This window comes from Rhinopithecus roxellana, chromosome 10 (genome assembly GCF_007565055.1).
Source record: "Rhinopithecus roxellana isolate Shanxi Qingling chromosome 10, ASM756505v1, whole genome shotgun sequence".
NCBI classification, from domain to species: domain Eukaryota; kingdom Metazoa; phylum Chordata; class Mammalia; order Primates; family Cercopithecidae; genus Rhinopithecus; species Rhinopithecus roxellana.
The window spans coordinates 79,921,537-79,937,888 of NC_044558.1; the positions used below are offsets into that span (position 1 = coordinate 79,921,537).

Genomic DNA, 16,352 nt, shown 5'->3' on the forward strand with positions numbered 1-16,352 from the left:
TACACCTCTATAAAGCTGTTACAAAGAAAAATAGTAGAGGGTGGCAGTAGCCTCAACACATTGCCTTTGTACCTAGATCCATTCATACCTGTGTCTACATCTTATAATTTAAAATTTGTTTAATTTGAGTTTCTTCCGGAAAACCAAATGAACTTGAATATAAGCTGACATATTTTTCAACCATCAAAGCTGCATGGCAGGAGTTTAAATTGTGAACCAAGTACCCAAACATGAATGAGAGTCCGCTTTGCTCCTACTTAACACAAAATAAGTATGTCTCTGGGAGATAGAAGACCCTAGGGCCATACCGGATCAGGCCTGATATCCCAGACACTTTCACAGGTCAATTATCTAGTAATACCCTAACCTCAGACCTAAGCAGGACCTGGATGGAGAAGACTAGATGAAAGGCTTCTAGAAGAGAAGAGAAGGAAGCACATGGCCATGTTTACTGGGCAGGTGGAGCTGGGAGGCTTGCAGGTTTACACTGGCTCATTCCAAGATTTCCCTGAATTATGCAGAAACAATTCCAGAGTGTTGGTTCTTAATTAGAGATGCCAAAGACAGAAATGAACAAATGATCTAATTAATACTGCAATCATAATGAGGCTGACAGGAACAAAAGGTTGAGAATGCAGCAATATCTATCCCTGGCCAACAGGAAATATATGACACATCTCCAATTAGAACAAAACAATAAAAGTCCAAATTACCAGCATAAAGAAGGACAAAATTAGGCAATAACATCCAAACTGCCTGACAACTTATTCTTAGCTACACAGCTCCAGTGATGGGCAAAGGAAAGGAAATTCATGCCTAGAAATAGAATAATGGTGTTTTTACATGAATTTTTGTCAAGTGTTGCTAAAGGGGAAAGAAATAGCCTTAAATCGCTTTTGAATTTTTCTATATGTTCCTCTAAGTAGAATTCAGATTAGTCTTAGGCAGCTGGATTTGGGTTTCTGTTACTTGCTACAACAAAAACAAAAACAATACTCACCAACGCGGAAATTCCACTTGTTCCCGCCTCAGATCCCACTACCTACCATGCTTGTTCAGTTTCCTCTACCTGAATAGTAATGTATGTTGCTCAGTGACATCAGTTCCGGTGCGCCTCTCTAAGGACCACATTCAGCACACATCCACATTTCATCTTACCCTCTCTGTAAACACAACCACTTAAGGAAACTTTTGATCATATAGAGTTTTGGAGCTGCTGCACATTACCCCAAGAAATGCAGCCACTCTCTGGAAGATGCTGATGTCTTCCAGAGTGCTGATGTTTTCCATCAGGCTTTACCTAGTGACCAGCTCCCCACACACTGCTTAGCAAACAGCAAAAACTTTATATTTTTTTTCTGACATCTACCGCCTTACCTTACCCATCACAGACCAAGTTTGGAAACAAAGTCCTTCCCTGGGACAGGGAAGGCTTTAAAATATTAATATCCTTTTATTAGCCATTTAATATCTCATTATTTCAAGTCCAGTGATACTAGAAGTCCGGAAACTTAATTATTGCAGCCATAAGTTGGGAAGCATCATCTTCAAGATGCATGTGAGCTTATACTTATTTATCTGCAAGCATGAAAGAGTTCATCCCCCACTGAAGATACATGACTGGCTTCTGTGGTTCTGAAAACCACAATTCAGTTACGAACAATACAACTGCAAATGCATGAAAACATGAAGCCATCCTGAAGTCAAAAGGATAGACACATAAAGATTAAATCGTAATTATAATATGAACATTGCATTTTCTTTTTCCAAAGACCTTAAAAATGACTCAGTAAGAAAAGAATGCACACTGTGGCAGGCAGCATAAAGTCACCTCCCCCTAGAAGATGTCTGTGTCCTAAACCCCAGAACCTGAGAATATCTACCTTACACAGTAGGGTGGGTTGAACTGTAGCCCCCCAAAAAAGATATGGCCAAGTCCAAACCTCCACTCCTGAGGGATCCGCACCTATGACCCAAACACCTCCCACCAGGCCCCACCTCCACCACTGGGGATTACATCTCAACATGAAATTTGGAGGCTGATATGGTTTGGATCTGTGTCCCTACCAAATTTCATGTTGAATTGTAATCCCTAATGTTGGAGGTGGGGCCTGGTAGAAGGTGATTGGATCATGGGGGCAGATTTCTCATGAATGATTCAGCACCATCCCACTTGGTACTGTCCTCGCGATAGATGGTGAGTGAGTTCTCATGAGATCTGGTCATTTAAAAGTGTGTGGCACCTTCCTCTGCCCTGCTTGCTCCTGCTCCTGCCATGTAAGATGTGTCTATTCCTCCTTCATCTTCTGCTATGGCTGTAAGTTTCCTAAGGCCTCCCCAGAAGCTGAGAAGACCAGAACCATGCTTCCTGTGTAGCCTGTGAAACCATGAGCCAATTAAACCTCTTTTCTTTATAAATTACCCAGTCTCAGGTATTTCTTTATAGCAATGTGAGAACAAAATAATACAGAGGCCCAAATATCTAAACATAGCTTAGAGACAAATATCCAAACAATATTTTGGATATTTCAATATATCAATATATATTATATCTATACTCATTCACCTGCATACTTATATCCACATGTGCATATGTATATAAATATGCAGGTGCATGGGTATAGATACAATATGTATTGATATATTACAGGTCAAGTACTACATGACTTTTTCTAGATATACATTCTTATTTAATCATCCTCTAAACTCCACATTGGGCTTTTTATCACACATAGATTTAGCAATTCAATTACAAGTGCACAGAATAACTTAAGATTACCATCTGACACGATTTCCACCAGAAGACATAAAAGAATAGAATGAGTGTGAAATTTATCTTCAAATGTGCCCAAATGTTACTTACCTAGACTTCCCTCAAAACTCCCTTTAAAACCTTGCCCTTGACTGCTCCTGAAAATGTGCCCTTAGCTCAAATGCCAGGAACACATTTTTAAAAAATCAACTGTCTTTTGTACTTCTAAAAACCCAGGTGTAGCGGGGTGTGGTGGCTCATGCCTGTAATCTCAGCACTTTGGGAGGCTGAGGCAGGCGGATCACTTGAGTCCAGTAGTTGGAGACCAGCCTGGGCAACACGGCAAAACCCTGTCTCTATTAAAAAAATACAAAAATTAGCCTGGCGTGGTGGTGGGAGCCTGTAGCTGCAGCTCCTTGGGAGGCTGAGGTGGGAGGATCACTTGAGCCTGGGAGGTCAAGGCTGCAGTGAGATCACACCACTGCACTCCAGCCTGGACAACCCAGTGAGACAGGGGTTTTCAAGGATTAGGGATTAGTTTGATTATTGTTGGTTCTGCCATATACCATGACTTTAGAACAAATCTCTAGAAAAGTACGTTTCCACTGTATCATTATCATCCCCATTTTATAGATAAGGAAACTAGGCTCAGAGATGGTAAGTAATTTGCCTAAGGTCAAACAGTAAGGAAGGTGGAGTCAGGATCTTTACCAACTTCACATATCTGGAAGCTCAACCAAAGAACTCACTACCTCTGCAGTCTTTTTCTTTATATGGAGCTAAAAATGGTGCCTTTCAACTTCCACTCTTGGAATATAAAAAGCACAAAGCTACTGCATCTTCCACATGATGGCCCTTGAAAGACTTACAAAAAGTTGTCATGTCTCCCTCTCCACCTCACCCCTGAGCCTTTTCTTCTCATCAATAGGCTTAACACTCACACTTCCTTCAATCATTTCTCCTGTGATTTGATTTCAAGAGTCCTCAGCCTCCTGGACACTTTTTGGCAGAGCACAACCTGATTTTTTATTGTTCTTCTTATGGCCTAGAAAGATACAGAATTCTCCACCAGAGTGAGAGAGTGAAGTCCACCATTTGTTGCTTATTTGTTTTTAGAGACTGGGGTACAAAAAATATCTCACCTTCCTCTGAAATTCACTATCAAAAACTAGGAGCACAAGTGTGACAAGAAATGACAAATGTTCTTTAGCCTCCATGTGAAGGACAAAAAGGAGTGGTGGAGACCACGGTGAGCTGGAGGGCACAGGTGTTATGCAAAGGAGCATCCTCTCTTCAACTCCAGAAGAGGTTCACAGGAAATCATGGGGACCCAGGACCACCTGGTTCTGTGATTTTTTATAAGAAGCTGTAAATTCAGATTTCTGTGTGAACTTGCCAACTTTTATGTGGGGGCAACAAATTAAGTAAAAATTTTTAAACTACGCAGACCCTCTCCACACCCCCCACACACTTCTGGGTCAGATCTGGTCTGCAGACTGCCTGCCTGTGACCTCTGCTCTGAGTCACACGCCCATTCATGCTAATGAAAATCAACCTGTAGCAGCCTCATCAAACAACTGACTCACTGGATCCCAACACTGATAAAAACACCAAGGCTTCTTGCATGTATGCACTCGCGCACACACACACATGCGCGATCTTGTACTTGTTTTTTTTTTTTTTTTTAAACCTAAAAGTACAGCAGTCTCCCAGTCTCCTCCCATCCATGGGTAATATATTCTAAGACCCCCAGTGGATGCCTGAAACCACAGACAGAACTGAATCAGGTTGTCATCCATCAGAACAACATCAGGACAGAAGACATCTGTCAATGTCTTCCACCTAAATTTAATGTCTTTTCACATCTTAATGAAGAATTTATCACACACTGTGGCCTTTACTTTTGCAGTTTGAGATGCGACAGCAAAACTACCATGAACGTTTTTTCCTTCATCACGATTTCATGGATAGAAGATTCACTCTGACTGTAGATCTTAGTAACCTCAGCATATGATTTTTTTCTTTCCTTCTTAAGTCAAGAACTCTCACCTTTTCACTTAAAAGAAGCACTGTATGCCTTCTTGTTGGCCTATCCGAATTGCCAGCATCACTACTCTTGTACTTTGGGGTCATTTGTAAATAACATAAGGGCGACTTGAACACAAGCACTGTGATACCGTGACAGTCTATTTGATCACCCAGGCAGCTACTAAATGACTCAGAGGTGGGTGGTGTCTACAGCATGGATATGCCAGAAAAAGGCATGAGTTACATCCCAGGTGGGATAGAGCAGGAAGACTCAAGATTTCTTCACAATACTCAGAACAGTTCACAATTTAAAACATGAATTGCTTCTTTCTGAAATTTTTCATTTAACATTTTGCACCAGTGATTGAACACTGTTAAATGAAACCACAGAAAGTGAAACCACAGATAAGGAGAGACTACTATAGTTGTCAACTTGAAATTTTACATTTATCTCTTTTAATCTTGCCAGATTAGGCCAAGGTTCCAGATTTTCAAAATTATGTATGTCCTCTGATACTGTCCCCCAAAAGTCATACAATCATAGGCCAAATAAGTTCATTTGTTTGGATATTACCATAATTTACATCTTTCTAAATTCACATTTTTCCCTTATCTAACTCATGGTTCCAAGGCACAAAGATCTTTGGTGAGCCCTGCAAGATTCTCCCTAAAAATCATTCAATGTTTTCTGTACTCCGAAGGAAGACTGTGTGACAACTCCACAGACTGAGAGGATCTCTCCAAAGGATGCTAATGAATGTGCCATGTATTTGAGGATGTCCCTGGGATGATGCCAAGGTCATAGCTTTGTGGACAACTCCATTCAACTTGGAGTTACAGTAAAATTTACTACAAACAGTGACACTGAAGCCACAGTAAATGCATCACAGCCATTTAATTCAATCCCCTCAATTGACACAAGCCCCCAAATCTGCAACAGTCCTGGAATCCCCTAAAAAAGTGTGAATACAGCCCTGAGCTTGTGATCTGCAGCTTTCACTTTGTTCCTCTGAAGACTGGGCAATAATTTGTTAGATGAATCCCCATCGTCCTGAGGCTACATAGGTGAAAGTTGAGCAAAAAGTATCATCTTCCAAAACGACGTCTATGAGGATGAGCAGAGGATACTCTTAGAACATTTGTGTGGAGTGGAGAAAACCAAGTATATGGCAATAATGGGATCCTTGACCTTGGACCTGTCCCTCTAGAGTAGAGCTCTTCAGGGCAGGAGAAGGAGGATTCCACCCCATGGGGCTTCACAGCAGGCTCTTAGGTCAGAGCAAAAGGCTTAGGAAACTATAGATTGAATCATTTGTTTGAGCCCATTATGACATAAGCATACAGACACCATCATCTCTTATCACTGTCTCCTTTCTAGAATGACATGGGAATAGTAAAAATAGTGTAAAACTTGCACATTGTCAAAAGCAACCAACAGCAGTTCATCATCCATATTTTTCATTGGTGCAGATAATCTCCTGTGACTTGGCTCAGATCTTTCTAAACTCTAAATATTTAAGGCCATAGATTTAATCAAACCTGCCTACAGAATACAAGGACCACCAGGAACCCCAGGCAGGGCTATGTGTGCAGGTTTTAAGTCCACCTTCCATCTCTAAGGACAGTGAGTATTCCAAGTCCAGGAAAGACTCTATGCCAAACTCGAGCTTCCTAAGAATTAATTTCTTTGTTAATTAGACCTCACGATTACATCAGTCTTTTTTTTCTGAAACTGTCGCTGGCTTAAGACACAGTATCCTATAGGTCACAAGAAGAAGAAATCAACCCCTCCCAGACCTTTTCCACCATAGGGAAACCGCTAAAGGTTTTCCTGTCTACCATGAAGTTCTCAATACCGAGACCAAGTTTCATGTAACCTCTAAACAGGAGCTGGTAGAATGTGAGGAAGGGCAGAACTCTGAGTTATTGTATTTTTCTAAAATAGCTGAATAGATTGGACTTAGGGGCTCTCTTAACAAATAAAGGAGGAAGGATCAATCATTCTAAAAAACTCAAATCCTTTCTTGCTGAGGTCTCTGCTGCAAAAGCAATGGCAACCAACGTGCGAAGAAAAAATAGGCAGAAACACTAAATTTGGTGGTTCAAAAAGACCCCTTCAAAGAGCACGAAAAAAATATTGTCTGGTTCCCAGCAGAATTTGGAGTCAGAAACAGAGCTAATTTGAGTGAAGAATCTAGCAGAAATGTCCCATGGCCAGATTTCCTAAACTGTATCCCACTGATTATATTCAAATTAAGTTAGGTGGCAGATGGGTTAACTTATTTTTATTTTAATAGTTATTTATTTTAAGGCATATTAACAAAAAATTTAATACACCAAGTTTATGGACTTTGTTGTCTTATAATGAAGCTAAATTAGTTTTTAAGTTTAAAAAGGTAATGCGTTTATTAGCACCACACTCTAACCCACTGAGCTAACTGACCACCCCAAAGAAGCAAGGCATTTAAAGAAAATATACTGAATAAATAGTATTATTAGACACTGTGAGTTGGCAAAAAAAAAAAAAAAAAAAAAATGAGAAGGTGGTATTTGGATTGCTAAAGTTGGGAAAATATTGTCTTATGAGGAAAGATAGAGGGAAGAATAGGGGAGACAAGAAAGGGGAGAAGGAGAATAAATTCTTTCTGCTGGGAAGGGTAAGGGATTCCCCTTTCCAGGCAGAAGAAAGCAGCATCGCCTGCTGCAGCCGCCTGCTGATTCCAGGGAGTCTCTGCCGTCAGCTGTTTCCTCCTTGGTGAGGTCATTCTGGCCTCCAGCCCTTCAGAGCCTGGGACGCTCAGTCAGAACAAGACCTTGGAGACAAAAGAAGGGGCGACAAAAAGCTCTGAGCGAGTACTTAGGAGAACTGTAGATAAATTCCCCCTTACCTTAATGACGTCTTCATCGGCAGACTTGCATTCTACAGACTCAGACACATCGACCACAGAACCATCCTCCTGGACCCCCACGACTTTGACAGGCACCGAAACAGGCTTCCCGGTGAGAATGGCGGTGTTCAAAACCTCGGTGTCCTAAACAGGAGAGGAGAGGGCTCAGATCAGCAAGCGCGCGCCACGGGGGCCAGGGGGACAGGGGTGTCCACCAAGCTGCCGACGCCTTCGTTCTCCTTCTGCAATTTAGACAGTTGTCCAAAGGGATGAAGCTACGAGGCACACACAGAACGGAAGGTGCCAAGCAACTGGACGGCGCTCCATCCCGGACGGAGATCATCCAACCTGACGCTCGGTGGGAATGTCCTCTCAGTCCCCAGGCGCAGGGTCATTCTCCCCCTCCCTGACCTCCGCTCCCTCTGCCTCACTCCACCCCCGCCACCCTCCGCCCCACAGACTCACACAGAGCACACCAGTTCCTTTCAGTACTTTTCAAATCTTGGCTCAAGGATCATTTGGGAAGCGACTACCTATTTTCTGGGCCTATTAACATAATGAACATAGACGTCATTGTGATTTTAAATTGGGAAAGACAACAGCAGAAGCAACAGAAGAGAACGAGTCAAACATTACAAACCTGCGCACACCCACGCTGACCACCAATACCCCACCTCCCCTCCAGAACCCCAGAGATCTCCCTCCAAACCCAGGTATTTTAAAATGCTGACATGTGCGTTTCTCACTTCCTCTGTTGATTGATCTCCTCAGAGTTCTATAGGTTCTAATATATGTTACTAATTTATCTCAGTCTGTCAAATATTTGCCATCCCCACTGCCAACTTCCCTACTCAAGCCATCTTCTCTCAACTGGACACCCGCAATGCCCTCCCCAACTGGTTTCCCCGTGTCCATTCTCTTTACAACAAAGATTATGTTTTTGATTCAATATAATGCAGATTATTTCTTTCTTAGATTATAACTCTTTGAAAAGTGTCCTACTATTCTTTTTTTTTTTTTTTTTTTTTTTTTTTTTTTTGAGAGGGAGTCTCTCTTTGTTGCCCAGGCTGGAGCAGTGGCTCGATCTCGGCTCACTGCAAGCTCCGCCTCCCGGGTTCATTCTCCTGCCTCAGCCTCCCGAGTAGCTGGGACTACAGGTGCCTGCCCCCATGCCCGGCTAATTTTTTGTATTTTTTTTTTAGTAGAGACGGGGTTACACCGTGTTAGCCAGGATGGTCTGGGTCTCCTGGCCTCGTGATCTGCCTGCCTCGGCCTCCCAAAGTGCTGGGATTACAGGCGTGAGCCACCGCGCCCCACCCTGCTATTCTCAAGATAAAATCCAAGCTCATGGACATGGAATGATCTGACCTTGGCACCTTTTACTCTCTCTCCTGCTCCTGTCTTTCTGTTCCTCACCACAGTTGAGCCCATTTACATCCCATCAACAGCATCTACCACAGGGTACTTCCCCTGTGCCTGGGTTCTCTGATCTAGAAAATGGGGATAATAAAAACAGCTCCCGTATGGGGACCTTATGAAAACTTAATAAATCAATCAATGTACAAAGCTTAGAACAGAACTGGTACATAATGGGCAACAAGCACGCAATAAATCCAGCTGTTACAGTAAGTTCTCTACAGCATTTGCTCCATGAGTGAACTGAAGAACCACTGAGTAGATTCACAAGGGGACTGTGGTAGAGATGCCACTTCACACTTGCCTGAAGAGAAAGGGAGTCAACCAGAGAAGATGGTAGACACCTGGGCAACACAGCCCAGCAATGAGAATTCACCAAACATTCCACAATTGGCTTCACTAGAATGAACCAACCAGATAACTATTTCAGTGTCTCCCAGACTGTATCAATGAGATCATTATTTCAGTACTGCTTTCACACTTGGAGTCCTTAACCTTAGGCACTAAGTGGGTTCTGCAGTCAGCCCCACACTCTCTATTCCAAACTTGATTGTGAAGGCTTAATAGAGTAACAGATGGAGTCATAATAATAATAATAATAATTGCTAAAACTTAGCTATTGTGTATGAAATGGGCAATGTTCTATGTGTTTTATATGTCATTAATTCCTCATTCAGTTTTCTCAAATCTCCCAAGGTAGTCACGGATATTATTCCCATTTTATAGATGATTTATTTTTCGTTGATATTAAACTTGCAAATAATAGCTACTTGTTAACAGAAAACATCAACTTTGTAATGAATATTTAAAAACAACATCCCAATCTAAGAAATGTAAAAATTAAGTTTGTTTGTTTTTTACATGTGTCCCCTCTTCTGGATAAAATTGTAAAGAGAGAAATCCAAAAGAACAGAACTATACTCCATGTTCCTGAGCACTCCCCTCTGCCTGGGGAGCTTAATTCTGTGCACACTTACATAAATTTATATTAAAGCACATAGGATGGGAAGCACTGTGGAAGCTGAGATGAGAACTCACCTAGGTGGGGTAATGACATGGAAGTGGGAGTAATCTCATGAATACAAGGAACAGAGATTGTATCTTAACTGCTAAGTTCGACTCAACCATGCAGCTGAAAAAAAAAATCAGTGCAGGTATTTTTTTGTGTGTGGTGCATTGATTTTGTCTAATGAGCATCCCTCCTTCCTTCCCCTTTAGTGACAATGTTTCTTTTTTTTTTCTCTCTGTATCACCTGACTCCTGCCATTTGTGAATGTGGCCTGGGTGGCGCTGACCCCAGAACACCCAGTCAGACGTCGCAGAAGAGCACGTGACCAAAATACAGTCAATCTAGGTATGGCAGCCCTTTGCCCACAAAGACAGATTCAAGTGAAGCCCAAACAAAGAAAATCAGACAAGAGTAGGAGCTGCAAATATTCCTGGGAAAGATTTCTAGGTTTCTGAATCCAACTATACCTGAAGTCTGTTATCTTTGGAAATTTAGATATACAAAAATTAACTGTTTTACCAAAGTTAGTTTGAGTTGGGTTTTTTGTCAGTTGCAACAAAAATTCTTAACACACGAGGACAGGTAACAAGCAAGACACTAGGGAAAGATAAAAGGCTAAACATCAATCTCTGCCTTGTAGAAGCTCATAGCCTTCAAGGAGACATTACAATATATTTCCCAAACTGAGTTTCAAGAAAGGTGAAATTACTTTTTATAATAAATTACAACGGACACAAACTCATGATTCTATTACATATAACTTTGCAACCATGTTTCCTCCTTGAGCTTTTTCACAGGTAGCTGAGATTTTTGTACCTTTTTTATCCTGTGTCCATCAACAGCCTCTCAAAAATCCCGAAGGCAATTCCTACCTACCTAGCACAATGAGAAAGCAATTGACCATGGTAAATATTACATTGAAATCGTCCCCTGATCCCAGAGATGCTAAAAATTCCTAACCTATCAAAAAACCAAGTATTTTATTCTGCTCTTATTTGTGTGAGTTCTAGGTTTCATGCCTTGAAGCATATTTATAGTCCTTTATGACTGTGTGATTCCATTAATGTTGCATGTTAGGGTGATGCCAGTGAAAATGGTAGCATCAAAATATCAGAAAATTCCCTTCTACATAAAAGCAATGACGAAACTGTCAAACAGTGTCAAGATCAACTTTTGTATAACTCTGGAAATAAACCAAAGATTTATAGGCAACCAGGAGATCATTTATTCAAGAAAAAATGGCTGATTCTTGGTAAAAACAGAACTTTGTGGCATTTTAACCTGACCTGCTTAAATCTCACACTTTCCAGTGCTGTAGTATCTTTGAAAAATAACAGCCTATACTGACAGTAAAAACCAGCAGTCTAGAAGCCACTGGAGTGGGCAGGTCAGGGCTGGAGATCTTTCAAAACCTCATTCCCAAATAACTGTCATGTATTGACTTGTCTAATGGTTCCCTGAAAAAACCCACTTGCAAGGCTGTCGGTATTTGGCTTCACTCTCAGTTCACCCAGTGTGGAAAGCTCTTCCCTAGAGATACTTGCCAGGCAACTGTTTGACTTTTAGCTGCCTGAGGCAGTGTATAACAGTTTAATCAAAAAGCTTCAAAGGAAAAGATAAAGAATGAGACATCCATAGGGTCTTTGAAAGGCTACAGTATATTCCTGGGAATCTATAAGATCATAATCATACTTAGAGCTGTGTGCATGCCTAGAGCTGTGCTCATACACAGGAAAGATCAGAGAATAGACCTAAGCTCTCACCTCTGGTTGATTTTGAGGCTCTGTGAAAGCAGGAAGTGAAAGCTAAGGCAGGTGTCAGGTATTTAAAGAAAACTCTGCCTAATCATTGGCTGACCATGAAGCTAACCAAGCAGAGACTTTACAGACTTTACAGAATTAGTTTGCAAAAGTCACTAAGCAATCAACAACTACTACAACAAACAATAACAAAAACAAACTTGGGGAGGGAAAGAGAATCTGATTCCAAGAGTTGCTGCATTATATTATTTCAAAATGTCCAGCTTTGAACAAAAACTTATGAGATATGCAAAAAAGCAAGAAAATATGGCCCATACCCAGGACAAAAAGCAATCAAAGCAAATTTTCCCTGAGAAAGCTAAGGTATTAGACCTACTAGACAAAAATGACAATTATTTTAAATTAAACATTTTGAATATATTCAAAGAAATAAAGAAAATAACATCTAAAGTAGTAAAAGAAAGTATGAGAGGCCAGGTGTGGTGGCTCACACCTGTAATCCCAGCACTTTTGGAGGCTGAGGCAGCCAGATCATGAGGTCAGGAGTTTGAGACCAGCCTGGCTAACATGGTGTAACCCCATCGTTACTAAAAATACAAAAAATTAGCCAGGTATGGTACCACCACACCTGTAATCCCAGCTACTTGGGAAGCTGAGGCAGGAGAATTGCTTGAATGCAGGAAGCAGAGATTGCAGTGAGCTGAGATCATGCTACTGCACTCCAGCCTGGGCCACAGAGCAAGACTCCATCTTAAAGAAAAAAAAAGACAATATCGATAGATATAAATCATTTTCTTAAATAACCAATTAGAAGTTCTAAAGTTGAAAAGTATAATAACTGAAATGAAAAATTAACTCATGGGGCTCAACAGCAGATTTGAGCAGCTAGCAAAAAGAATCAGTGAACATAAAGATAGGTTAATTAAAATTAAAATGTGAGGAGTATAAAGAAAATAGAATGAACAAAAATAGTACAAATACAGCATCGGAGATTTCTGTGATGCCATCAAGCATACCAGCATAAGCACAATTGCAATCCCAGAAGAAAAGGAGGCAGAGAAAAAGGAAGAAATAATATTTGAGTAATTAATGGCAAAGGTGTCCCAGATTTTATTTAAAATATTAATCTGCACATTCAAGAGTTCAGCAAACTCAAAATAGAATAAAGTCACCGAGATCCACACCTAGATACATCATAATCAAACTGTCAAATACCAAAATACCGTATAATATTGAAAACAGCAAGACAAAAATACCTCATGATATACAAGCAATCTTCAAAAAGACTAAGAACTGTTGTATTATCAGAAACTGGAGGCAAAAAGGCAGAAGGATGACACATTCAATGTGGTGAAAGAAAAGACTGTCAACCAAGAATTTTATATCCAGAAAACCTGTCTTTCAAAATAAAATGAAGAAATTGTCACAAAACAAGAGAAACAGAAAGTGAGAGAGTTCTTCACTAACAGACTCATCTTACAAGAAACACCAAAAGAAGACCTCTAGGCTCAAATGAAGGAACACCAGACAGTAATTCAATTACACATGTATAGAGAGCACCAGTAAATGTAACTACACTGAGAAATATAAAGGACAGTACAAACATCTTTTTGTTTGTGACATTACATTTCTTCTATCTTATTTAAAGGAGAACTGCATAAAGGAATAATTATAGATGTTTGTTCATGGACACACAACTTGCAGAAAGATGCAACTTGTATGACAAAAACAGAGACAAAGATGAATGTTGTATAAAATGAGTCAATCAACAAGAAAATATAACAATTATAAAACAGATGCACCTAACAAAGCCCCAAAATACATGAGGCCAAAACTGACACAGTTGAAGGAAGAGATAAAATTCAACAATAAGAGTTGGGAGACTTCAATATTCCACTTTCAGTAATTAACAGAACAACTAGCCATAAGATCAACAATGAAAAGGAAGACTTTAACAATACTATAAAGAAACAAGACCTAACAGACATCTACAGAACACAGTAGCCAGCAACAGTAGAATACACATTGTTACTGCATTTACATGGAGCATTCTGTAGGACATATCACAGGTCAGGCCATTAAACAAGTCTCAACAAATTTGAAAGGACTGAAATTATAGAAAGTAAATTATCTGGTATCAATACAATGAAATTAGAAAAGGATAGGGTGAAAATTAAAAATATCTGTAAACATTCGGAAATTAAACAATCCTTTTTTAACAACCAATGTTTCGTATGGCGATTCCTCAAGGATCTAGAACTAGATGTACCATATGACCCAGCCATCCCACTACTGGGTATATACCCAAAGGATTATAAATCATGCTGCTATAAAGACACATGCACACATATGTTTATTGCAGCACTATTCACAATAGCAAAGACTTGGAATCAACCCAAATGTCCATCTGTGACAGACTGGATTAAGAAAATGTGGCACATATACACCATGGAATACTATGCAGCCATGAAAAAGGATGAGTTTGCGTCCTTTGTAGGGACATGGATGCAGCTGGAAACCATCATTCTTAGCAAACTATCACAAGAACAGAAAACCAAACACCGCATGTTCTCACTCATAGGTGGGAACTGAACAATAAGATCACTTGGACTCGGGAAGGGGAACATCACACATCGCGGCCTATCATGGGGGGGGGGGAGGGATTGCACTGGGAGTTATACCTGATATAAATGACGAATTGATGGCTGCTGACGAGTTGATGGATTCAGCACACCAACATGGCACAAGTATACATATGTAACAAACCTGCACGTTATGCACATGTACCCTAGAACTTAAAGTATAAAAAAAAACAAAAAAAAAATAGGCCCTAACAACCAATGTTTCAAAAAAGAAATCACAAGAGAAATCAGAAACTACTACCAAATGAGTAAAAATGAAAACACAACATGCCAAAACTTATAAGATGCATTAAAATTAGTATTTAGAGGGAAATTTATAGCTGAAATGCCTATATGGGAAAATTAAAATATCTCAAATTAATAACCTAGCTTTCTACCTTAGAGAACTAGAGAAAAAAGAGCAAACTAAACCTAGAACAAGCACAAGGAAGACAATAATAATAGAGCAGAAAAAATGATAAGTATAATTTAATAATAATAAAAATATTATATCACATTATTTATATTAAATATTTGTATTTACTATTAAATAATGTTATGTTAAATAATATTAGATATTACATTTCATATTTATGTATTAATACAAAATAATAAATGACATATAGAGAAAATCAATGCAATGAAACCAAAAGTAAGTTATTTGGAAAAATTTTAAGGCTGACAAAACTTAAGCCAGACTGATGAGTGAAGCAGTAGGGAGATTCAGATTTCTAAAATAAGGAATTAAACAGGAGCTCAGTATTACAGGGAAAAAAAATTATAGAGGAATACTAGAGCATATGCCAAAAACCAGATGACCTAGATGAAAAGAGCAAATTCATAAAAAGACAAAAAGTACCAAAACTGGCTCAAGAGGAAATTGGAATTTCAATATCTATAACTGATAAAGAGATTGAATAATTAAAAATAAACTTTCCGGCCGGGCGCGGTGGCTCAAGCCTGTCATCCCAGCACTTTGGGAGGCCGAGACGGGCGGATCACGAGGTCAGGAGATCGAGACCATCCTGGCTAACACGGTGAAACCCCGTCTCTACTAAAAAATACAAAAAAACTAGCCGGGCGAGGTGGCGGGCGCCTGCAGTCCCAGCTACTCGGGAGGCTGAGGCAGGAGAATGGCGGGAACCCGGGAGGCGGAGCTTGCAGTGAGCTGAGATCCGGCCACTGCACTCCAGCTTGGGCCACAGAGCAAGACTCCGTCTCAAAAAAAATAAAAAATAAAAAAAAAAAATAAACTTTCCACAAAGAAAAGCTCAGGACCAGATGGTTTCATTAATAAAATCTAACAAAAGCTTAAAGAAAGAGTAATATTAATTTTTAGAAATTCTTCACAAAATTAGAAGATGAAACAGTTCCCAGCTAATTCTATGAGACCAGTATTACCCTAATTAAAAAAAAAAAAGCAAAGACATCACAGGAAAAGAAAACTACAGGCCAATATCACTAAATAATATAGATGCCAACCCCACACCCCTGCCACACACACATGAAAAATACTAGCAAACAAATGCATGCAACATTTCTTTAAAGGACTAAACACCATAACGAGTGGGAATTATCCCAGGGATGCAGGGTTGGTTCAACGTATGAAAATTAATCAACGTAATATAGTTTAATTATAGAACAAAGGACCAAAATGCACGTCTTGATGATCTTAAGACGTGAAAAAAAGCATTTGACAAAATCCTTTTTTTTTTTTTTTTTTTTTGAGGCGGAGTCTCGCTCTGTCGCCCAGGCTGGAGTGCAGTGGCCAGATCTCAGCTCACTGCAAGCTCCGCCTCCCGGGTTCACGCCATTCTCCTGCCTCAGCCTCCTGAGTAGCTGGGACTACAGGCACCCGCCACCTCGCCCGGCTAGTTT

The 16,352-nt window shown here is 40.1% G+C and overlaps 1 protein-coding gene across 2 annotated transcripts in view; it reads right to left on the bottom strand.

The window, feature by feature from the left end:
• Positions 1-16,352, bottom strand: part of TMEM132B (transmembrane protein 132B) — a 476,296-nt gene that overhangs the window by 60,219 nt on the left and 399,725 nt on the right. For both annotated transcript variants that reach the window (XM_030939991.1, XM_010368427.2), the window contains exon 5: positions 7,669-7,812. In XM_030939991.1, coding sequence (XP_030795851.1) covers positions 7,669-7,812 — 144 coding nt within the window. The remainder of the gene's footprint in view (positions 1-7,668; positions 7,813-16,352) is intronic.